This window comes from Haliotis asinina, chromosome 12 (genome assembly GCF_037392515.1).
Source record: "Haliotis asinina isolate JCU_RB_2024 chromosome 12, JCU_Hal_asi_v2, whole genome shotgun sequence".
Taxonomy (NCBI): Eukaryota; Metazoa; Mollusca; class Gastropoda; order Lepetellida; family Haliotidae; genus Haliotis; species Haliotis asinina.
In genome coordinates, this window is record NC_090291.1 from 21927708 (window position 1) to 21954423 (window position 26716).

General features: G+C 40.1%; 1 protein-coding gene across 2 annotated transcripts; it reads right to left on the minus strand.

Annotated features, from left to right (window-relative positions):
* Positions 1 to 432: 432 nt before the first annotated feature.
* Positions 433 to 26089, minus strand: LOC137257737 (uncharacterized). Of its 2 annotated transcripts, XM_067795150.1 has the most exons (13): positions 25963 to 26087; positions 22051 to 22110; positions 21775 to 21884; positions 17968 to 18176; positions 14766 to 14858; positions 14386 to 14598; positions 12820 to 13019; positions 12110 to 12304; positions 9207 to 9366; positions 7983 to 8040; positions 7451 to 7581; positions 5937 to 6035; positions 433 to 2324 (listed from the first exon to the last, which is right to left on the minus strand). In XM_067795150.1, the coding sequence occupies exons 1-13, from the start codon at positions 26052 to 26054 to the stop codon at positions 2277 to 2279; spliced, it is 1668 nt and encodes a 555-aa protein (XP_067651251.1). In that variant the 5' UTR covers positions 26055 to 26087; the 3' UTR covers positions 433 to 2276. The 2 variants fall into 2 exon arrangements, with proteins under 2 accessions (XP_067651251.1, XP_067651253.1); XM_067795152.1 differs by lacking the exon at positions 22051 to 22110 and having other exon boundaries at positions 25963 to 26089.
* Between the last annotated feature and the right edge of the window lie 627 nt (positions 26090 to 26716).

The following is a 26716-nucleotide window of genomic DNA, read 5'->3' on the forward strand; positions in this document are numbered from 1 at the left end:
TTTGAACATGTTTAAATGTGAATGTGATTGCCAAAATTCCAAAACAATACACATTACAGTTTCCTTCAGGAGTTAGTATTGTTGTTAACCCCACATTCAGCATTATTCAAGCTACTGACAGCAGTTTGTAAGAAATTAAGTCCTGACCAGACAATCCTGTGACTGATATCATGATCATCAATTCTATGACAAGCATCAACCATGAAAACTAATGTTAATATTATGTTTCCACCTTGTAATGCAAGCTTTCCCTCGTGTGTGTTCAACACATTCACACAATTTAACATGTGGAAAAAAGTATGGAAAGACTGCCATACATAATGCAGAGAGTGAGTTTAGTATTTTAGCAATATTCCAGCAATATCACAGTGGGGGGACACTAGAAAATTAATACAGAAAATATACACACAATAGTATACACTATACGTCAGCCCTGCATGTAGAATGAACATTTTATTTTGTCAAAACATAACCACTGTTTTGAAAACATAAACACTGAATTTCCATAATGTTTCAATCTTAAAGTTTAGATTATTGGAGGTGGTGTGTGGTCCTGTGCATAGAGCTCAGGTAACAATCAGTTGAAGTTAAGTACCTACGGGCACAGTTCTTGGATGGACGACCATGTTTGGCCACTTGACTCTTGAGAGTTTGTGTGACTTCAGTCCTGTCCCACAACTAATCACATGTGATACATGTAGTCTCACCTTATGCAAATGACATTGTTAAAACTTGCCTCTGTCCACATAGCAAAATGGGTACCTGGTCGGATGTCAAGTGACTATAACCTTCTAGCACCTAACAGGCAGCTTGGGTTATCAGGGTACTAATATGTTGGCATTTTGAGCATGCAAAAATGGGTCGAACCAGGGCTTTGATGGCTATTAATGTTGCAATGTCCTTGGTGTAGATGAGAAACATGACCATGGGTTACAGTACTTATGAATAATATCCAGATATTGTAGAAAAGGCCTTTCCAACAATTATTGACTGAATATTTCCAAACATTTCCATTTTGTTTCACAGACCTATGTTGTCCAAATCATAAAATGATTATTTTTCTTACAAAATGGAAATGTTTCAATACCAAAATACTGCAGTCTGTCTCTGATATTGGCACTTCTGTGCTGTGAGCTGAAATGTCTTAATCAAACAGGGTATCATGAGCAACTGGCAATAAGGTCACTTCCTCATTGTTTAACATGGACAGGCACCTGATTTACACAGGAGGTGAACTGGCAGAACAGGACACTGGACACTTCATCTGCACACATATTCAGCCATTACCAGAAACTTGACCCTGCATCTTCACTGGTGACCAGTAGCCAGTGGTAAAAACTGGACCTTGCATCTATACAGGTGAGCAGTAGCCAGTGGCAAAAACTGGAAGCTGCATCTATACAGGTGAGCAGTAGCCAGTGGCAAAAACTGGAAGCTGCATCTATACAGGTGAGCAGTAGCCAGTGGCAAAAACTGGAACCTGCATCTATACAGGTGAACAGTAGCCAGTGGCAAAAACTGGAACCTGCATCTATACAGGTGAACAGTAGCCAGTGGTAAAACCTGGAACCTGCATCTATACAGGTGAGCAGCAAGCAAGCATCGGGAACACCTTTTAGAGATTTTAACAACATTTTATAACTGAGCCATTTGTAATGATGATTGCATTTTTGTTGACACCTCCAGCAAACAGTATCATGTATCCATCATCTGTACAACTGAGGAACAATATACATGTTAGAAATTGTAAAATTAGAACTGTTGAAACAGATAATTAAATGGAATGCCAAACATGACATTCCAATCTACAACCCTGAGAGTCTTCCTGTCGTCATAATACAATATGCCATGTATTTTCTGTTCATCAACATTCACTAGTGATTATTCAAGCAAATCACAATGAGTGGTGGAGATATGTAGGCATCAACAAAGTAATTCTGAACTATTTCAGAATTAGCCATGGCAAGAAGTTATTACAAATACAACAATTTACAAATACAAGATGAATAAAGATTTTTTGGAATTTGCTTATGTCTATCAGCTCTACATTGGTGCCTTGTGTCTCATAAGATGTACGTTGTCACATGGGAGCCTGTCAGCTGTACACTGGCACCTTGGCACCTGGTGTCTCATCAGCTGTATATGATCATCTTGGCACTGGTGTCCAGGTGCGTATTGTCACCTGTCAGTAGTACATTGACACCTGGTGTCTCAGTTGTCAACTTGGCATCTGGTGTCTATCAGATGTATATTGGCACCTTGTCACCTGGTGTCCATCAGCTGTACATTGTCACCTTGTCTCCATGCTGAGTCACATCCATGCACTGAAATATAAATGCAATGATCACATTTTGAATACACTACCCAGCCATGCACTGTTCTCTGTGTACAGTGCACACCTCATCCCTGTACAGTTTCATGACATCCTTCCCATTACCCACTCACACAGTGTTAGCTAGTGTACAGTACATACCTTGTCCCTGTACAGTTTTATGAATCCTTCCCATTACCCTCTCACACAGTGTTAACTAGTGTACAGTACATACCCTGTCCCTGTACAGTTTCATGACATCCTTCCCATTACCCTCTCACACAGTGTTAGCTAGTGAACAGTACATACCTTGTCCCTGTACAGTTTCATGACATCCTTCCCATTACCCTCTCACACAGTGTTAACTAGTGTACAGTACATACCCTGTCCCTGTACAGTTTTATGACATCCTTCCCATTACCCACTCACACAGTGTTAGCTAGTGTACAGTACATAACTTGTTCCTGTACAGTTTCATGACATCCTTCCCATGACCCTCTCACACACTGTTAGATAGTGTACAGTACATAAGTTGTCCCTGTACAGTTTCATGACATCCTTCCCATTACCCTCTCACACACTGTTAGATAGTGTACAGTACATACCTTGTCCCTGTACAGTTTTATGACATCCCTCCCATTACCCTCTCACACAGTGTTAACTAGTGTGCAGTACATACCCTGTCCCTGTACAGTTTTATGAATCCTTCCCATTACCCACTCACACAGTGTTAGCTAGTGTACAGTACATACCTTGTCCCTGTACAGTTTTATGACATCCTTCCCATTACCCTCTCACACAGTGTTAACTAGTGTGCAGTACATACCCTGTCCCTGTACAGTTTTATGAATCCTTCCCATTACCCACTCACACAGTGTTAGCTAGTGTACAGTACATACCTTGTCCCTGTACAGTTTTATGACATCCTTCCCATTACCCTCTCACACAGTGTTAACTAGTGTGCAGTACATACCCTGTCCCTGTACAGTTTTATGAATCCTTCCCATTACCCACTCACACAGTGTTAGCTAGTGTACAGTACATACCCTGTCCCTGTACAGTTTTATGAATCCTTCCCATTACCCACTCACACAGTGATAGCTAGTGTGCAGTACATACCTTGTCCCTGTACAGTTTTATGACATCCTTCCCATTACCCTCTCACACAGTGTTAACTAGTGTGCAGTACATACCCTGTCCCTGTACAGTTTTATGAATCCTTCCCATTACCCACTCACACAGTGTTAGCTAGTGTACAGTACATACCTTGTCCCTGTACAGTTTTATGACATCCTTCCCATTACCCTCTCACACAGTGTTAACTAGTGTGCAGTACATACCCTGTCCCTGTACAGTTTTATGAATCCTTCCCATTACCCACTCACACAGTGTTAGCTAGTGTACAGTACATACCCTGTCCCTGTACAGTTTTATGACATCCTTCCCATTACCCTCTCACACAGTGTTAACTAGTGTGCAGTACATACCCTGTCCCTGTACAGTTTCATGACATCCTTCCCATTACCCTCTCACACAGTGTTAGCTAGTGTACAGTACATACCCTGTCCCTGTACAGTTTTATGACATCCTTCCCATTACCCACTCACACAGTGTTAGCTAGTGTGCAGTACATACCCTGTCCCTGTACAGTTTTATGAATCCTTCCCATTACCCACTCACACAGTGTTAGCTAGTGTACAGTACATACCCTGTCCCTGTACAGTTTTATGACATCCTTCCCATTACCCTCTCACACAGTGTTAGCTAGTGTGCAGTACATACCCTGTCCCTGTACAGTTTTATGAATCCTTCCCATTACCCACTCACACAGTGTTAGCTAGTGTACAGTACATACCCTGTCCCTGTACAGTTTTATGACATCCTTCCCATTACCCTCTCACACAGTGTTAACTAGTGTGCAGTACATACCCTGTCCCTGTACAGTTTTATGAATCCTTCCCATTACCCACTCACACAGTGTTAGCTAGTGTACAGTACATACCCTGTCCCTGTACAGTTTTATGACATCCTTCCCATTACCCTCTCACACAGTGTTAACTAGTGTGCAGTACATACCCTGTCCCTGTACAGTTTTATGAATCCTTCCCATTACCCACTCACACAGTGTTAGCTAGTGTACAGTACATACCCTGTCCCTGTACAGTTTTATGACATCCTTCCCATTACCCTCTCACACAGTGTTAGCTAGTGTACAGTACATACCTTGTCCCTGTACAGTTTTATGAATCCTTCCCATTACCCACTCACACAGTGTTAGCTAGTGTACAGTACATACCCTGTCCCTGTACAGTTTTATGAATCCTTCCCATTACCCACTCACACAGTGTTAGCTAGTGTACAGTACATACCTTGTCCCTGTACAGTTTTATGAATCCTTCCCATTACCCACTCACACAGTGTTAGCTAGTGTACAGTACATACCCTGTCCCTGTACAGTTTTATGAATCCTTCCCATTACCCACTCACACAGTGTTAGCTAGTGTACAGTACATACCCTGTCCCTGTACAGTTTCATGACATCCTTCCCATTACCCTCTCACACAGTGTTAACTAGTGTACAGTACATACCCTGTCCCTGTACAGTTTTATGACATCCTTCCCATTACCCTCTCACACAGTGTTAGCTAGTGTACAGTACATACCCTGTCCCTGTACAGTTTCATGACATCCTTCCCATTACCCTCTCACACAGTGTTAACTAGTGTACAGTACATACCCTGTCCCTGTACAGTTTTATGACATCCTTCCCATTACCCTCTCACACAGTGTTAGCTAGTGTACAGTACATACCCTGTCCCTGTACAGTTTTATGACATCCCTCCCATTACCCTCTCACACAGTGTTAGCTAGTGTACAGTACATACCCTGTCCCTGTACAGTTTCATGACATCCTTCCCATTACCCACTCACACAGTGTTAACTAGTGTACAGTACATACCCTGTCCCTGTACAGTTTCATGACATCCTTCCCATTACCCTCTCACACAGTGTTAGCTAGTGTACAGTACATACCTTGTCCCTGTACAGTTTCATGACATCCTTCCCATTACCCACTCACACAGTGTTAACTAGTGTACAGTACATACCCTGTCCCTGTACAGTTTCATGACATCCTTCCCATTACCCTCTCACACAGTGTTAGCTAGTGTACAGTACATACCCTGTCCCTGTACAGTTTCATGACATCCTTCCCATTACCCTCTCACACAGTGTTAGATAGTGTACAGTACATACCCTGTCCCTGTACAGTTTCATGACATCCTTCCCATTACCCTCTCACACAGTGTTAGCTAGTGTACAGTACATACCCTGTCCCTGTACAGTTTCATGACATCCTTCCCATTACCCACTCACACAGTGTTAGCTAGTGTACAGTACATACCCTGTCCCTGTACAGTTTCATGACATCCTTCCCATGACCCTCTCACACAGTGTTAGCTAGTGTACAGTACATACCCTGTCCCTGTACAGTTTTATGACATCCCTCCCATTACCCTCTCACACAGTGTTAACTAGTGTACAGTAGATAAGTTGTCCCTGTACAGTTTCATGACATCCTTCCCATTACCCTCTCACACAGTGTTAGCTAGTGTACAGTACATACCTTGTCCCTGTACAGTTTCACCACACACAGTTTGATGCTCCTGTTCTTCTGATGTTGACGGAGACTGGGGTAGGACACTGTTGATAAACATCTCAGTGCCTGCAGACAAAGATCATGTTAATCCTACCAGTTTGTTTTCAGGTAAACATGACGATTGTTAGACTGTTACCATTTAATAAATGTGAACCAATAGTAGTAAAAACTAATCACATTAGCATTTGGGCTACCCTGAATGTGTTAACATTGTCCCATGCTGGAATACCTGTAGGGCTACCCTGAATGTGTTAACATTGTCCCATGCTGGAATACCCCATGGGCTACCCTGAATGTGTTAACCTTGTGCTATGCTGAAATACCCGTAGGGCTATCCTGAATGTGTTAACCTTGTACTATGCTGAAATACCCGTAGGGCTACCCTGAATGTGTTAACCTTGTGCTATGCTTGAATACCTGTAGGGCTACCCTGAATGTATTAACCTTGTACTATGCTGGAATACCTGTAGGGCTACCCTGGAATACCCCAGGGGCTATCCTGAATGTGTTAACCTTGTGCTAAGCTGGAATACCTGTAGGGCTACCCTGAATGTGTTAACCTTGTGCTAAGCTTGAATAGCTGTAGGGCTACCCTGAATGTGTTAACCTTGTGCTATGCTGGAACACCTGTAGGGGGACCCTGAATGTGTTAATTTTGTGCTATGCTGGAATACCTGTAGGGCTACCCTGAATGTGTTAACCTTGTGCTATGCTGGAATACCTGTAGGGCTACCCTGAATGTGTTAACCTTGTACTATGCTGGAATACCTGTAGGGCTACCCTGAATGTGTTAACCTTGTACTATGCTGGAATACCTGTAGGGCTACCCTGAATGTGTTAACCTTGTACTATGCTGGAATATCTGTAGGGCTACCCTGAATGTGTTAACCTTGTGCTATGCTGGAATACCTGTAGGGCTACCCTGAATGTGTTAACCTTGTACTATGCTGGAATACCTGTAGGGCTACCCTGAATGTGTTAACCTTGTACTATGCTGGAATATCTGTAGGGCTACCCTGAATGTGTTAACCTTGTGCTATGCTGGAATACCTGTAGGGGGGACCCTGAATGTGTTAACTTTGTGCTATGCTGGGATACATGTAGGGCTACCCTGAATGTATTAACCTTGTACTATGCTGGAATACCTGTGGGGCTACCCTGAATGTGTTAACCTTGTGCTATGCTGGAATACCTGTAGGGGCTACCCTGAATGTGCTAACCTTGTGCTATGCTGGAATACCTGTAGGGCTACCCTGAATGTGTTAACTTTGTGCTACACTGGAATACCGCTAAGGCTACCCTGAATGTGTTCACCTTGTCCCATGCTGGAATACCGTAGGGCTATCCTGAATGTGTTAACCTTGTTGCTGAAACACCCCTAAGATATATCACTTTGTCAATATCCTGAATGTAGTAATGTTGGTATACAGTATTGCTTATCACTGAACACCTGAATGTGTGATTTGTAATGTTGGACCTACCTCTAGTTCTTCAGTATTAGAAGATGGGATGATTTCACTGGCACAGATGTCGGACAAACTGGAGTCAGCATTGGCTGATTCCTCCCATGAGTTGTCTGTCCATAGCTGAATATCACAGTCATCGTCTGGTCCTGGGTACAGAGATAGATATTGCGAGAAACTTCAGCTGTTTGTAAGTGTACAATGACAAAGCAATGGATGTGTTATGGAAAGAAAACATACTGTACTGATTACTGAAGGGCAATATAGATTTGTGGGCTAATATCAACAATTGTTAAACAACACTGTCAGGAACATTCTAGCTTTAGCAAGACCTGGCTAGACAACGTAGTGCTTGACATTATGATATAATTGGGATATAATGAAATGCAAGTCATTGAGTGTGCCAACTTTATTCTTGTCACCTCACATTGGGTGCTGGGGACCTACACTCTCACCCAGAATCTCTACATGTTCAAGGCAACATGAATAAAACCATGTTAGCTATATATCAGCAAAATACAAAGAGTAAACAAGATTTCTGTTAACATACTGGGAAAAATACTTCTCACAATGTGACTGGCAGGTGCAGACGTTGTTTTACACTCACCCTGTAAATAAACAACAGACATTTGATCTTCACCAACTACTTTACAGATTTACCTCCCGTAATCCATCATTAATATGTGATAACATTCACATGGTTGAGCAAACACAGAAACACTGATATACTGAAGACTTGCGCTGAATTGCATCAGATTTTATTCACATACAACTAAGGAAAAAAAACCTGTCTCTGAGATGCGTTAACAAGAGGGTGGTTGCAACTGAAGGTCGAAAATCAATATCATCAATTTCCAATAAAACATGACAGAATGACAATATTGTTTTATGACATCAAAATGCACTACAAGGTGACTGGAATCTGCTCCTATTATTATCAATACCTAATTCTGTATCATGACAAGGAGGGCTTATTTCAACATCTATCATTATACAGCCCAACTGACGGCAGGCCACTGATTCAACAGTGTGGTCCTAACAGTTGAAACTAGGTAGGCTGTGCACCAGTAACATTACACCATCTTTACAGATGAGTCAATGACTTGTCACTAGTTCTTAGATGACAGACAGTACTGCTAGTGACACAACACTAAATTGGCTGTACAACAACTCTTTGTATATGGCTGGCAGCACCAGCAGCATTCAAAGTGTGGGACTGTATCACACATGACTTCATTTAGTTCTGGTGAATGAGAATTTGGCTTAGCAGCTCTTCAGGTGATACAGTGGGAAATACTGCAGGCCATCTAGGTGTCATGCATTCATCGCCCAAATCGGTGGACACACCAGACAACAGTCTACATGCCTGATATGATTTGACATATATACTGAATAAGCCACTTTAACGGTAGCCACAACAATGCAGGAGTTTAAAATGATTTTAAAAGCCACTTGCCACTTGCCCTGATTGTTCTGATCATGATGATGAAACTATGAGAGAATATCTCAACATGGTGTTTTCAAGGATGTCCAGATGCAGCAAAACTGGAATAATGGCATTAAGTGGAAGTAAAAAGAGGTAGTTTGATCCCTATAAAAATCAAAATTTGCAAGAATAAATGTAAAATATTCTATCCTGCATACCACACCGATTTGATGCATATCAATTCTTATATAAAGACATTATAGAACAAAAGCTTTCTATACAGTATAGCTGTTACAGTGGTTTCATTCAAGGTTTCACCTTGTAAACATGCACAAATGGATGGCATACCCTGACTTGCCCTGTGACCTGTGACCCCTGTGTGGTGCTGTCACTGCTGCTGGAGATAATGCACACCTGAGATGGGTTAAAGTCAGCAGGAGGGTCAGCAGGAGGGTCAGCTGGAGGGTCAGCTGGAGGGTAACGAGGTAGGTCAGCTGTCATACAAGCCCTACACAGAGCAACAATATCAAAACATCAACACAACAAACTCTACTACATCAGGGCCTAGATTCTTGAAGCTCTCTTTGCGCTAAAATAGCCATAAGTGCCAAATGTTAACATTACCTTATGACTATCTTAGCGCTAAGAGATATTCAAAAATCCAGGCCCAGGTACTCTCACCAGCATAACAACATACTAATGACGTTAGTCTGCTTAGTCTCTGAATATACAGATTTCTAATACAATCAACTTACTCCATTCAAAAGACACCCCAGTGAGCTCTGAGATTCTGAACCAGAGAAAATCTAGACTTGTTTTATTTAGATCTTTGGCTGGGCGACAGTGAAATATAATATGGTTTAGAGACTGGGAGACAACTAGGTTGTTTAATGAATGCGATAGAGTGAATCAAGTTGCACAAATTATGTCTGGACACACATGTCTACTCAAGCATGTTTATTTTGGGTAGAAACATCTGCTTCATATCTCGTTTCATTATTAGAAGCATATAACTACTGACAGACCAGAGCGTGTCATTTCATCAGTCTAGAAGTATTGAGGTTGTATAATACTGAAGTGCTGCATTACAACAATGCCATAAAAGAATATATTTACTCAATCAAACACAAGTCTTACTTTATTAATCAGTGTTCCCAGTGGTTTTGAAAATTGCTGGTGGCTTATGCCAACAGGGTCTGAAAATTCTGGCTGAACCAGTTTTTATCCGAAGAGAAAGTAATCAGTATTTATAATGAAATATGTCAATACATGTGTTGCAGGGTGTGCTGTGTGTTGCTTGTTGTTTGAGGATATGTTCATTAGGCCTACATTAAATACAATTATCAATTCGATGTCATGCCGAGGCAATCAGAAATGATTTCAAGTGGTCCAACTACATTCAATAAATGCATTCAGAATGTCATTAAATAAATTGAATAAACTGATGAATAAAATCAACAACAGCATTCATGAAAGATGTCAAACGTACATATAAATTACTCTGTCCATCATTTTGTGCAGTCGTATAATGTAGGTCTAGTCACTGACAAGTGACATCTTGGCTTTCGCCACCTCAGTCTTCTGCTCAGTTTAATGAAGAAAACGTGCATGAAGTATATTTGTCACAGGTCATAACGCATTCAATGCATTCAAAATACTATTATTTTACCCAAAACATTCATCTAATTCTAAAATTTACGTTTACGGGGCCAACATTACTGTTATATGACTGGCTCCCTTAGGTCACGTGCCTGATTTTGGCAAATCACAATCCGTATAGCAGACTGTCTCGAAAACACGTCATTAGAAACCAATTTTTATCCAATAAAATCGCTTCTTACAATTGTGAAAATACTCTTGGCAAGGTTACAGTCATATAGCTGATAATCACAACCTTTGAACTATACCAGCCATCAAGCAAATTGCCTTGCATGTTATTCATACCAAGCTTATTCATACCAAGTCTATTGTGTCAGGTTAGCAAGTGGAAAGCTTCTGATAACGGAAAATGGGTGACTATATATATGCTATTAAGATATCTTTTTATGATAATTTTCTGATTACGTAAATATGACAAAATAAAAGAGCTGTTATGACATGTCACAATCACCATATTTTGCCACACCCTTAACCACTGGATCAGATGTTTGACTTTTATTTTGCATCTTATTTGTTCCAGAAAAGAACCCTGTCAGTGTACGCTGTTCCTTTTCACTACTGGAAGCCATTTTTTTCACTATGCACGCAATGATTACCACGTACTACGGCTATAAATCCATAATGGGGCGTGCCAGTGTGCAATTGTCTGTATCAGCCAATCACATGGCATGGCTTGATCTGCATTTGCGAAATGTGCTAAAGTCTATAGCTAGATGTGCCAAGACGTGTTTAACGTCAAATTTGGCAAACAAACTGTAATTACTTGAAGACTGTTTTGTAAAAAGATTTCAGCATGGCTTAAGTTTTGCTGTTCATCTGCCACCTGCTGTGCTGCCTACAGAGTAACAATACATAGACATCAGCCAGTGTACTTGAGGACAAGACAGTACAAAGGTCACTTCATTTTCTCTAGAGATGTTGGCACATATCTGACTACATACTTATTTTCTGTCTCAGCAAAGTGGTTTAAGTATAAGCCAAACTGAATTGTTAGATTGTGATACCTGTCCCTCCTTCACAGGAAATGTACTGCATTAATAAATGTCTTTCCCACTCTTGCCATCTTAACATCTGCCCAAACACTGCAATGTCTGTGATATCAGCATTCAAATAGCTCTAAATGATGAAATATAACTTCACCGATGTTAAACAGACATTGTTAAAATGTTTTCTTTGGTATGTTATAAATAGCTGTCAAGGTATTGCAACAGAGCTACAGGTTCGAAATCATCAACTGGTGATGTATGACAACAATTGTAGAAGTTGGAGAGTTGTAATATAGGTGATGCAAGTGGAATTTGTTTCACTATTCTGAGATTGAGGGTCACCATCCTTGGAAGTACAAAATGTCCTTCTCACATTTCTAAAAGTCAAATAGATGAAAACCTTATGATAAAGTATGGTTTGGACTTTTTTTGTTTTCCAGTTACCTGTGTAGTTTCTGTTGCTGTTTCCCATACTTAAGTAGCAGACAAACATTGAATCTGAGGGTGCCCTGTCTAGTCTGTGGAGCTGTCAGTCTCTCTTATGTAGAATGTATACAAACATGGAATCACAAGGTGTCCAGTCTGTGTTAGTGTGGGCTAACCTACCTGGACTTCAAAACACCTGGTGTCCTGTTGCTGAGGATTGAAACAGACTCTTCTGAAGTAAATTCTGCCTGGCCCAACTCAGGGAGTGTGAGGTCAACCACCTTCATCAATGGATTTGCGGACCTGTCTGTTCCTGCCTTCAGGTCACTCACATGGCAGTCTGTCAAATCACCTCCTGGCTGAGAATCATGCAAGCTGAAATAACCAAAGTTATCTTCTTAAACTTCTAGCCAAGAACTGTAACATGAAAACAAATACAGTAACATTACTGCTGAAATACTTTACAACAAACAATTGATTCATTTAGTGTTTGGCACTTTCTTACAGAGTCCTTCTGTCCATCATACACCAATGTTCAGAACAGAGCTGTGTCAAAATTTGTCACATCATTTCTATCAGTACTCTTATACTTGAAGGTTGTGGTTTTAACCAAATGTAACGAAAGCAGACAGAAGAGACATTTCAGTGAAGCCTTCCCAGTGATAACCTTTATAGCATGATGACACCCTGACATCTGATGTCTATTTTTGAGACTACTGGTAATGTGATACAGAAACATGATGTAAGGCTTGCAAAACTGTTCTTAAAAAGGCTACACATTTCTATATATCTAACTAAGTAGAAGTGATGATAAGAGTTGACGTACCTAAGTATTATTCTCAGATAAATGTTCACTATGGTGTAACCAACAGGTGTGAAAAGCAACATACCTTTCGTCTGAAGATAGACTGAGTTGTAAGCAGGGTTGGATCCGATCCTGTGTGTTCATTGGATGGATGAGGGTCAAGAGATCCAGTAGGTCAAGGGCACTAAGTTTGGACTTGTTCAGCAGACATTCCAGCAGGATGTGCATGGAGATGGACATAGACGGTACCCCACAGCAGACAGACTCCACTCCTTTCTGCAGAAGCTGTAGTAGTCAAGAAATAGCAGAGACCAAACGAAGCGTGAAAAGTAACTTGCAAACAAACAGAAGTAATCCAGTCAGTGTCATTTCCTTCAACCTGACATACTACAGCTCTATGTGCAATAGTAATTGGCCACAAATGATTCAACTGTGCTGTATAAAAACCTCAAATATGAGCTGCAACTGTCAGACCCAACATGTGTCCATCTTATCTGCAACTATCAGATATACCCTACATGTGTCCATCTTATCTGCAACTATCAGATATACCCTACATGTGTTTATCTTATCTGCAACTATCAGATATACCCCACATGTGTAAATCTCATCTGCAACTATCAGATACTATCAAAAACGTCTGTTGGTCGCCACTCGCAAAAATATCATGACGCAAAAATTTTTGTTTTTATTGAAATTGTCCGGATAAGCGAATTTTCAGATATATTCATCTTATCTGCAACTTTCAGATATACCCTACATGTGTCCAATTCATATGCAACTTTCAGATATACCCTACATGTGTCTGTCTCATGTGCAACTATCTGATATACCCTACATATGTCCATCTCATGTGCAACTATCAGATATACCCTACATATGTCCATCTCATGTGCAACTATCAGATATACCCTACATGTGTCCATCTCATGTGCAACTATCAGATATACCCTACATGTGTCCATCTCATGTGCAACTATCAGATATACCCTACATGTGTCCATCTCATGTGCAACTATCAGATATACCCTACATGTGTCCATCTCATGTGCAACTATCAGATATACCCTACATGTGTCCATCTCATGTGCAACCATCAGATATACCCTACATGTGTCCATCTTATCTGCAACTATCAGATATACCCTACATGTGTCCATCTTATCCCCAAGTGTCAGACCTTACATGTGCCATCTAATCTGCGACCGAGTCAATTTTTTTAAAAAATGGGAATAAAAAATTACACGCACAAATAACAGTGACGTGTCAATGTACGAAAAACATTTCACCGTTTTTATTTAGCCCTACACATACCCTACATGTGTGCATCGTATGTCAAACTGTCAGATATACCCTACACGTGTCCATCTTATCTGCAACAGTTTCATGGACCCTACATGACATCTTATCTGCATCTGTTACATGGACCCTATATATGCCATCCCATCTGCAACTGTCAGATAAACTTAACATGTGTCTATCTTACTGCCAACTGTCAGACACTATACATGCCCTTATCTCTGTAAGATATACCCTTGTCTGTGGTGGTTGACGTATCCTACATCTATCACTTTTGGTACAACTCACACATACACTTTCATTATAGTCATTTACATATGCCAGGACTGTGATAAATCTTGGAAGTGCATACCTTGTCTAGGACTGTGAGAGGAAGACATTTGTCTACTTCTTCCAGAAACCTGTCCACATGTTTCTCCAGGGAAGACAGAAATTCTTCTCCAAACTCAGAGTCATACTGATCCTGCAGAAAGCTCTTCCTCTGGTTCTCATGCAGACAGAGAGAGAGGAAGAACTTCCTAAAGTTGCTCAACCTCATCTGCAGTCGGGACATGTTCCCCTGTATCTGCTCAACACATAGAGCCAACATGTGCTATTTCATCTCTAAGACTAAAGTTGCAAGAAAAGGTAAATTGGAACTCATGTAACAACATGAACTACTGGGTGCAACTGAATAAAATCAACACAGTAATTCTCAAAACATGGCCTATCAAAATCTTGATTTCAACTTACATCAGCACTGCTACATCGGGGGAAGTATCTGTTCAGAATCAGGTTCATGACACTGGGAGACTGGGAGTCTTTCTTCAAGTAATCAAATAATACCTGCAAACAATAAAACATTCATGAAGCCTGTACACAAATACAAAATCATTAACATTAATTAGGGCTCAAAATAGTGCCTAATTTGCCTCCCATAGCACAGTAAATATCAGTCTAAGAGAACTTAATCTCAGTGTTTTTCATTACACTCCACCACTGAATCTAACAAAACCTAGTAGAAGGTCGCGTCAGGTAACCTTTGAGCAACCAATGACCATCCAGTCAAACGCGAGACGGTTAAACAGATTTAACCAATCAGACAACGGCTACTATTTAGGGATCGGAGGGACTTTCAAAATATTCAGGTCACTGACACAGATCTCTCCACAAACAAAAATCTGCATAGAACACAATTATTTGACCTGCAGTATATACACTTTGGGGTTTCTGTTGACATGGTTACAATTAGCTAATATTTCCGCAAGATGACATCTTTGAATATTGCCCAAAACACCATTTTCAGTAACTATTTACTCACCATTGTCATGGTTGTACGTACACCATGTACATCACCTGGAAGCGAGCATACACTAAATAGCATTTGGAATCGTTCGGGTACGAAACCTTTACGAGATAAAAAGTTCAAAAGGTATGTGCAAATGTCCACATTTGCGATTTGGTAAGCTGTGTTCTGATTGGTCAATCTGAAAGGCTACCTGATGCGACCTCCCATAAGGTTTTGTTAGACTCAGTAGTCGAGTGTAATGAAAAGTACTGAGGATAAGTTTACTTAGACTGCAGTAAATATTGAAATAGTATATTATTGATTTGCTATATAAAAGCATATAAGCATTAAAATGTCCATTTCAAAACTCAGTTCTAACAATATTTTGCGAGCCCAGAATGGACTCACCTGCCAAGAACAGGCAAGTCTTAGCGCTAACCTCATACCTCACTTTCCATGCTGAACCGCAACATAATGTTGAGAGGTGGGTGGCAGTACCCCAAGGTGGACTCTCATGAAAGAATCATCAACCTCTACAGGTTTGTTCAATTCATTTTTCATGAGAGATCTTCCTTGGTGTACATATAAGCACAAGACAGACTCCAAAAGAAGAGAGTCCTTAACTCTTTCAACACCGGAACAAGAGGCATATACTGCCATGACAGAGTTCACAGGGACTCCAGATATCTGTCAATCTAATGCTAACCTTGTCTGTATGAAAAACAAGAGGCATATACTGCATATAGGGATCAGCGAAAATTGCATCAACATCACCGACCTACCTACCGAAGTTACCTCCACAAGAAAAACTGCCTTCTGTGTCAACAGCTGGAGGGAAAGAACCAACAGATCGCAAAACAGAGGACCAGACAGCCAATCAAGAATGACTTGACAGTCCCACAGGGGACTAATCTGCTGCATACCCAGACAGATCCTGTGCAAGAAATTGTACAAGTCTGTGCTGCCCTAGAAGAGCACCGTCAACAGGCCTACACAAAGAAGAGACAGCCCTGGAGTAGTCTTGAACAGTTGCAGAAGCGAGAACAGCAAATATTCCCCAGTCTAGCATCCACTTGTATGGAGCTAGTGTATCATGGGAAAGTGCATCACCTGTCAGCCAAGACTGAGCTGAAACCATGGGAGTTCCAAGAAACTGTGAATCAGTTCTCTGAACCTTGACCAACTGGTCCTAAGACAGGGAGACAATCCCCTTCTCTGTATTGGAATCTCACTCCCAAGAGAACCAGTTCTTGCATCAGAATGAGTTTTGATTTCTTGAGATTGATGAACCAGCCCTATCTTATGAGAACATCCATCATGTGTTGTGTGATATCTCTGATCAACTGCTGCCCAAACAGCAAATTGTCGAGGAACAGGTCACAAAACCTGCCCTCTGACCTGGCTAAATGTGCCGGAATCAACATTAGTTTGATGAAAACCCTTGGCACTATGGAGATCCAGAAGGGGGAGATATAAAAATGGTAGCACTGCCCAAAACCAAACCAAAGTTACAACTCAGCATTGCCATCCCCGAGTGTGGACATGACCCAGGGTTATGAACTGGCGTTCGCTGAGCCATCACCCAACAGGGACATTTGCCATGAGACAGTGCACTCCCACAGTCGTCAAGTCTTTGTTTGCTTGTGTGGAACACAGTCAGGGCGCACAAGGGAAAAATACGTCAAAAGCCGTGCCAGACTGCTGCTTTCCCTGAAAAGACTGCTGCCAAGGAGCTGCCTTACCCTTGCCTCTTGCAATGGAGCAGTCCACTTAGCAGGCTCCTTCGCCACCACAGACAGATACAAAAGGAGAAAACATGCAATGCCAAATGAGTAAACTACAAGCTAACCTAAAATAGCACACACACAGTTGCACAGATGTAAGTTACAACTAAAAAGATGAAGAAAAAACTGCATTAAACTTTATCAATTATTGCCCATGCAAAAAAGAGATAACCATATGTACACTAGATGCTTCAGTAGGTGCTTCATACTAGAGGGAAATTCAACCGGTAAAACGTGAAGGACAACACACTTCTGTTCAGTAGAACAACAGCATGGAAAGTGAGGTACCACATCAGCACTTAGAATTACCTGCTTTTGGTGGGTGGTTCTATTCTGGTTTCTGAAGGGGTGGTCGAACAAGACAAAAACATTTTTTGCTTTGTAAATATTTTATTAAAAATGTACTTACAACTACCATAGGGAGGATCTCTCATGAAAGAATGAACCATTTGAAATGATTCAAAATGTATTCTTACACCTCCTTAAATTGTTTATCAGTGGCATGCTCAATCTAACAGCTTCACATGGGTCTGGGCTTTCTGAATGTCTGTGCACATAACAGGAAAACCTGTTTTAACATAATGACATAGACTGTGGGTCGAGAAGAGGTGACGATGAACTATTCTTGCAGTCTTGATGGTGTTTAAATCTAGCTTTAAAATTGAAGTTTACTGATTTAGTAAACAATAAACTGAAATGACACAACTGTTGTAATGTTTCCGAGTTATACCTTAATTCATGTGGATCATATAGCACCCTTTGAAAAAAATGCATTTCTAGTCCTGTAAATATTTTAGGTTTCAGATAACCAAGTGCAAATAGAAAACATGCTAAATGGTACTTGATTCAATTCAAGGTATTCAACACAAGCAAAAACTCAAACCTTAATCTTCAGACAATAAGTCAGTCTGAAGTAGATGTTGAAGGGGAAGGCTGGGCCAAGTGTTTGGTACAGCTGTTCTGCCAGGTGGATGGCAGTCTCGAAGTCCTCCAGCTCACGACAGTGTATGATACGGTGGATTGTGGCGGCAGACAGGCGGGCATGGGGGATAGCAAGCGATGACAGATCCTCTCCATGTCTCTGCACCAGTGCTAGAACATAGACATCATTGTTTCAGTGCTTTCATAATAACAGCACCATTAAGTATGTTTGTGTTTCAAATACACTTATGTCTTAAAACTGGATCTGACACTCAAACTGAATCTGTCATTTACAGGGATACTGCACTACAGTGTTCAAGCTCGGATTTCAGAATGTCGGATCCAAAGGGTCCCACCCTTATAAAAAAAGGAGGCCATCTGATTTTTGGGGGGGCCATTAATTTATTACTAGTTTTATTTTTAAAAAATAAAGGACATTTAATTCATAACTGTTTCTTAAAAAGCAGATTCGATTCCTTTGGCATGTTGGTATCAGACTATCAGTTCAACTTATGCAGCACACTCACACAGTCATTCTTTGGTAGATTTTCTGTGGCCAACTAACAAACTGCTTTCAATGTCACTGTAATAGCATGTTCTTCCTCAGAGCTTTCTTCATGAGTCTTTAAAAACTCTTTCATACTTTCAGCTTCTACAGCCATGGACAGGACAGACTTTATGCCGGTGTTGTCAGCTTGCCAGATTTGACAGCTGCCATTTACACAGCTTCTACTGTACCTTGCTGTTTGAAAACTTCGAGGTGGACCCGTTGCCGAAGCATATGTCCAAGAAAGCATGTACCATATATTACCATATATAAGCTGACCCCGTAGATTAGCCACCTCCCTAACTTGACCCTCAAATTCAGTGGCAAAACCGTATCTCTCAGAGGTAAGCCCACCTCCTACGATGGGTCACAGCCAAAAGAGATCAGACCAGAAACATCTTGGATGTAAGTATGTTTGGTGAGAATATTATATACTGGGAATAAAGATTGCCGGTATTTTGTGTAAACCTGTGTTTGTTTTACTTTATATATGTCAGCGATCCAAACAATCACTGCATGCATCAACAGAGACCAGAGCACCAGACATAAGACACAAGTATGTTTAGTGAAAGTATTATCATACATAATAAAGATTACAAGTATACTGTGGAAACCAGTGTTTGTTTTCCTTTTTATATCCCTATGATCGCTGCATGCATCAACAACGAGACACCATTTTGTCAAACTGGTGAGTATAGAAATGTGAACCCAAGAGAAAAAATACCCACTGGAAATAAACACTGAAGACATTTTTTGATTCAAAACGTATTATTTCTGTGTCCACTGAGAATCAATTACATTTAATGAAACATGTTTACAGAAATAAATAATATGTATTGTAATTTAAAGACTCAACCATTCACAACAATGACATATAACACATAAAGCAATTCATTATACAGAAATCATAGGCCGTAATATCAAGCAATGGCATTTTTGGCCGTTGTGTCCATTCACAATAATAACATAACATAACATATACTGGTCAGATCAATTCATTATACAGAAATCATAGGCCGTAATATCAAGCAATGGCATTTTTGGCCGTTGTGTCCATTCACAATAATAACATAACATAACATATACTGGTCAGATCAATTCATTATACAGAAAACATAGTCTGTATTATCAAGCGATGTTATTCACAAATCATCGGTCATAAAACCTTCAAATTTGGCATTGCCGTCCTCACAGCCAGCTCCTTAAACACTGATTCATTGGTTGAGTCGTCATAATAATCCTGTAGATTGTCGCACACAAGGACACCTTTGTCTTCATTTCTGTGTTCAGGTGTCAGGAACTCTTCGAACAAGGCATCATCCTCAGAACCGTCCATCACATTCAAAACTCCACATCTCAAGACAGAATTTACGACCATGCTTGTTGGGATTTCCAGCCACAATTTTTTTACTTTGAATGGCTTGTTAAGTGAAACATCCAGTGGTAGGAGCAGAGACGTGCAGTCACCTGGAAAAACTGCCTGGTGCGTTTTCTTTTCGACAAACTTCTTCTTCACAGGAGGACACAAATGGGCTCTAAGCTTGTCCCAAACAAGTAAGGAGTAGCAGCGCATCAATGCACCTGGTCTGGAAGACCACTAATCTTCAACCCATATGTTTACAAGCACCTTGTCCATCCATCCCTAGGGGTGAATTGTAACCACAACACCTGTAGGAAACCTTTCTTTTGGCCATGTCTTACACTTAAACACTATCATTGGTTTCAACTGTGCCCATCTGCCATACAGGATGTTGCTTCTCCTTCCCTGTTGTCTTCACAGACAGTAGTATCCTTGCTCCTCTAACGTCGATAGTCTTTGATCCAGGCATATCAAAACTAAGAGGCTTACTCCATGTTATCTATCAGTGAAAGATCATACTTGACAGCCTTTCTTTCCTTGATTACAAAAGCGTGAAATAAGTCCACTTTTGTGCTGACTTGGTCTGGCAGTTTCTGGGAAATGTGGGTCCTATCCCTCAGAGTCAAATTCCTCCTCCTCTCCATGAATAGCGTACACCAGGTTGATGAAGCTCTAAACAAAGAGGGCAGTCCTAACTCCTCCTTCTTCACCTTGTATATTGTCAGCGCTCGGTGACGAATTATGTTCCTAGTCACAATGAAACCAGCTGGCCTCTTTTCCAGTATCCACTCAGTCAGGACGTCCTCGAACTTGGTAAATGGTGTTCCGGTGAATCTCCTTGCTTTCTTAATCTTCGGCATCTCCAGATCCAGAAATAGCTGACTGTATTGGCATACATCATTTTGCAAATGGTGACCAGACTTACATATTCTTTTAGGTGGATTTATTGTGTGTAAATAGGTGGGTACGAACTTTAATAAGGAGTAAACTATCGTTAAAATAATGAACACTGTATAGTATAAAATGTATTTTGTTGATCAATCAAAGTGGCTGTAATCATAGTAAATTTCCAAGCAGGTGTACCGCTATCCTGTACGATCGTCCTGACAGGGCCCTGACAACCCGAAAAATACTTTCATGAAATTGTATCTCATAGATAAGCCGAACCCTCTCTACAGACTACATTTTTTTTACCCCAAATTCGGCTTGTACATGGTAATATACGGTATGAATAGTGAGTATGTATGCATCCACATGACACACATGTAAACTGTTTGTATGTCCTTTCAAATTTTCATGTGTATATGACACAGGATGCGCAGGTAGATTTATCCCTGAATTAAAAAGGACATGTGCTGAATAGGGACCCCAGATGCCTCCACAACAATTCACTAACAAGCATGCCTGTCATGGGAGTCTGTGACCGATACCATGCTTGCCATAAAAGGCGACTACGCTTGTCGTAAGTGGTGACTAACGGGATTGGGTGGTCAGGCTCGCTGACTTGGCTGACACATGTCATCGATTTCCAATTGCGCAGATTGATGCTCATGTTGTTGATCATTGGATTGTCTGGTCCAGACTTGATTATTTACAGACCGCCGCCATATAGCTGGAATGCTGCTGAGTGCGGCGTAAAACTAAACTCACTCACTGTGACCAATAAGGGCACCAAACTGTAAAGAGAGACTACTAATGGGTGAATGTGATTTTATGTCCTCTTCAAAAGGGATTTCAAGTCTTCCAGTATCATTCGCAGAGAGGGACAAGCATAATAAGCATGAGTCAAGATAAGGAAAAATTTATTTGTTCTAAAACATATATTGAAATCCAAAAATGTAACTAACAAGTTACTCACTTACCTGCAATGACTTCATGGAGCTGGTATTTACATGCATAGTCCAGCACCCAGCCCTCTATCTCTGTAGTAGCCATACTGGAAGAGATCAGCACATGGCACCTCCTCGACAGACTGAAAGTAACATTCTCATTACAGTGAAAGTGATCATGGTATGTATTTTCAAGCATGCTTTTCTTTGTTGTCTCATGTCACAGTGAGTAATATTTTTAAAAAAGGGTAGGATGGCACCTCAAATTTAAGTTGGGCAATTACAAGATCTATAAAAGAATTTATATACATGCACTTCTTGATCAGGAAACTCTTCCAGTCTTTGATGAAATAGTGGAACCAAAAGCACCTGTCAAGACAAAGAAATCATGTAAACTAAACTACTGTCGGAATTTTTTTTCTTCTGCTACTCTGTATCTCTAAACTTTACACAATGGCATATAGCATATATCAAAAGAGCCCACATCTTTCCTAACTGAGCATTCACTGGGATGCGTAATAAGATATTAAGAGAGACATGTTTACTCGTAAAATCGAGCAAAAAAAATATGACTAGCTACTGCAAACACAGACTATAGATGGCAATTGCGTCCCTCAGCTAGGTATGACGATGGAAAGTCAACTCACCTGGCATGAAATGCATGTGCTGCCTATGGCCAAAAGGGTCCATCTCAAAGATACGTTATACCTTTCTGTGTGTGTTGAATATGTCTCATCTGTTGATTAACGTCTTATGTGCAAGATACCTATAGAAAAACTTAACCCCACTCAACCATCTTAATAAACTATATGTAGCATAACCGCCCGATGATCGACAGGACTGGATATTATTTGTAAATTATTATGACTTGCCGTTTGATTCCTCAGTTTAATTCCTAAAGGATTATCTTATCTCAGATGATATCTCTATAACCCCAAGCACTGTCTGTAACACCCTATCCTGACACATCATCACTCCTCCTACCTGTTTCTTGTTATGGTTATAGTGAGACTCTTTGGTAGCAACATCCTTAACAGTTTCAATATCAAAGTTACTATTTTTTGCTATTATTTATAAGGAAGCTAAGTTTAATTTTAAAACAGACATTAAAAAAGTGTCATTTGTAATACAATATCATTGCACACTAATTTGCATATGGTCTGTTCCAAATAAATCGCTTCAGACTTAAAAAGAGGAAGGACTTAGTAGAGGCCTTTTTCTGCATTCCCTGTCTCCCTACCACTCAGACTGTAGTAAAGCTAAACTTTGTTTCACAGATGTTTCACACTGTCACACATTAACAACATACACTGTAGATATATGCCGACAATACTTTAGGGCAACGAATTCCATATGGGATGACAAAGATTTGTATCATGCATACTGGGCAACAAATACAACACTTGTTGACACTTGGTGTATTACTGAATGTAAACAATAACAACATGATCATCATCAAGACATTCATGAATATTCAATTCTAGTGGTTATGGAGAATGATTTGAACTCACGAAGGGAATCATCGAAGGGTTTGATTCAATGAATACACAAGTATATCATAAGTGTTAGTGTAAAGGTAAGGATCAAGGCTGATGCTGACATAGGATACACAATCACTTTACCGGACAAAAACGAAAAAGAATTTGGTGAATATGTCACAAAAGCACCAGCTATGGGTTTGAATTTTTCTAGGCAACAGTTTGAATGAAACAAGAAGATTAGTTCAAAAACTTAAATTACACATCCTACAAGTTTAAGGAGGATATCATGTCCCTGAACAAGACTAGTAGATGAACTGATGAAACAACATCCTAAAATTGCACTGGAAAAACTAAGTCATGAAAGAAGGTGAAGAAGCTTAATTCTTTCAAAACTTGTAAGAAACTCTTAATAAGCATGATTTGCTTAACCAAACACCAGTATACCTGCAGCATGGCTTCATGCTGAAACACTTTCATTGTCATATTTTGTCTAGTTTGTATGTCCAAAGAAAATCAAATTTTGTTTAGGGCTGATGTACAATCAGCGTTCGAAATAACTGCTGACTGGAGACCCAGCCCCGATTGTTATTTTTCAACAGGAATTTGATGTCATTCCATATCATGACAGAATTAAATGTAAAACTGGGTATAGGGCAGTCTATTTTGTTTTTATCAGTTTGATTTTAACAAATTGGGCCTGCAAAGTTGATTCAGAGCTCGTAGGTTTTAAAGCCATCAGGTCCTGATGGTCAACTGGAAAATTACAGTAGTGCAAACACTGTGTATGATGCCTCTTTATGTTTGGTTATATGGAGGGATTTTGCAACTACTCGATTCAGTTTCTCCTCTTTACCAGGAATCTGCTAAGTTTATATTTATCTGATATAAATGTCAGGAGGAATGTAGACTAAACTATTTTCGTTTTTTTGTTTTGTTTTCAGCTACTGCACGAAACTGAGTTCATATCATACTGTAGACATAAATGATGCTTTGGGACCATTGTGTGCAAGCTGGCCAAAGCTCCATAATAGTGGTCCAAAGAGAATGAGGTATCACGATCAGCCCAACTGACCAGGTGTAAAAAACCTTGGAGTCAACTTTGTGTGCAGACTCCTTCAGTGTTGTTACAACCCTTACTGTACTGTATACAACTCTGTGCACTTGAAAGAACCCATAAATCTGTTGGATGTCCAGGTTGTGGCCACAGAATACATGCAAGCACCTAATAGTGGGTACAGCAATGTGCACCTAGTGGCAGCAAGTGTTCCCTGGGAAGTTGAGATTGGTAATACAATATGCTGTTGAGACTGACATCCACTGATTGAGAGAAAATCATCAGTGCTTTGAGCACATACTAGTTGTGTGGATTTCTGAACTATATAAATATCCAATAATAATAATAATAATAAATAATAAAAAAGTCCATATTTCAGCTCTTAACTCAAAAACTGCAGCTACATTTAATTTTTTCGCAATCACAAATAACACAAAGATAGGTTATATCAGTAATATAAGAGCTGTAACAGACTGACTGACTGACTGACTGACTGGCTAAACAATGTCAATTTCATGTCATAAAACTGAACTCTTGTCACAACATAATATGGCTCGTGTAGTGGAACATATTCTCCATTAAACACCTGTGTCACATCTGACATGCTATTTGGGTTTGTGCTCAGAGACAATCAGTGAATTCAGAAAATATTAAACACAGTATCAATTTACATCATTAATATTCATCTTCTTGAGCATCCATGAACCTGTTAATAGATAAATGGTTATGCTGTCTAAACATTGGTAGATTGAAATTAGCATAACTGGTCTGAAAATAATTTGATCTTAAACACTTATAGACGGACAGAGACATAAAAGTCATGAAGTTAGGTCTGAATGTTCAAATTTTGTAGTGTGTATAACTTCTCACCTCTACTCGTATTTATATCTTCTTTCAACTTCATATTCATTGACACCTCCATCAAACCTGCATTAAGCACATGCCTGTCAGTGATATCATTATACTAACTTGTTTGTGGGGTGGAGGTGTGGGGGTGTGGAGGTGTGGGGGGTGTGGGTGTTGGAAGAGGGGAAGAAATGTGTTTTGCATTCGAGAGGTCTTTTGATAACAACTTCTTGTTTACAGCATACAGTTACAATGTTGAGCTGTTTATTCTTACAGAGTTACCAAGCTAAAAGAGACTAGCGGTGGGGAAAAGTATAATCCTGCATAGTGGCAAGATGGTTGTCAATTCAACAGTACAAAAGAAGTTAGGTTTAGGGTTTGGGTTAGGATTAATTGTCGAAGATAGGCATCCGTAAAGTGTAGACTAGATGCTCCAGTCATGAAATGACAGAATGGATTAAACTGTAAACAGCTATCTGAATAGTTGACTTATAAGATCCATCTTTGAAACACATTCAGTTTGATATTCGGTCTTCGAGAGGCAGTTCCTATACCTGAGAGTTATTTTGCGGTTAAGATGCAACAAATAATTCATGTGTTGCAGCTTTATAACACCTGACATTCTCTCAAAAAGCATGGTACTTCTGTCGTACTTATAACTGGAGGCAAAATAATATTTAGCTTCCATTATCTCGAATTGATCGAAAACAGAACGAACGGGCAGTGTTGTCAATTTCAAATGTCCAGTTCTTGCAGCAAATGATGCAACATGCATGAGTCACGGCTTAGATTGAACATCCAAAAACAAACTCTGCGTTAAACCTCTGCGATAAACATTACCTTCGACTTTTCAAGGTACACCAGATTGCCCGTTTTTGCTCCGATTGTAAGCTCGTCGTAACTGGTTCCACTGTTTGTACGCGCAACAACATGTGCGCTTACGCACAGCTAGTTTCGAAAGGTCTCTGAAAGAAACGAGAGTTCAGTGAGGCTGGGGCGCTATAATATGTATATTGTTGCGACACAAACTAGTAACTCTGTTATACGGGCATCACTTGGGTGGTTAGATTAGTTTGGATTAGTTTGATTGATGCAATAAACGGAAATAATATCTGACAGTCCGACGGATTAAGACAAAACTGGTGGCTTGTCTTAGTGAAGTGACCTACGACAGAGATGTACTTTGTGTAGCATACTGCATCAAATCATGGACTTCAGCGACATTACCATTTCAGTGATCCAGTGTCTTCAATATAGACCAGGCTTCTGCTGCTTAAAATCACTTCTTTAGCACCGAATCCCAGAATCTACTGCCACACGCACATTTGGAGGACACATGCAGTCATTATTACAGTCAAAGATACTGATAATATAAAATAAACGTTAGTGTTCCGCATGGGATATTTATCTTGCATTCAGAGAGCCAATAAAAAAGCATATACAGTATGGTTCAAAATTATTGAGAATAGCTAAAGCATTTCATATTATTAAACGAGACCAAATCAGATAAAATTGAATGTATTGTGAAAGTGAACTGACCTTTTCATGTTGTGTAGGTAACAATTTAATATTTTATCAAGTCTCCTTGAGCTTC

Coding starts and splice junctions, on each gene's coding strand:
- LOC137257737 (XM_067795150.1), bottom strand. CDS start 26,054: ATGTTGTTGCGCGTACAAACAGTGGAACCAGTTACGACGAGCTTACAA. Junction 21,885..22,050: donor TTCCTGATCAAGAAGTGCAT/GTATATAAATTC, acceptor TGTTACTTTCAG/TCTGTCGAGGAGGTGCCATG. Junction 13,020..14,385: donor CTCTCACAGTCCTAGACAAG/GTATGCACTTCC, acceptor TGACTACTACAG/CTTCTGCAGAAAGGAGTGGA.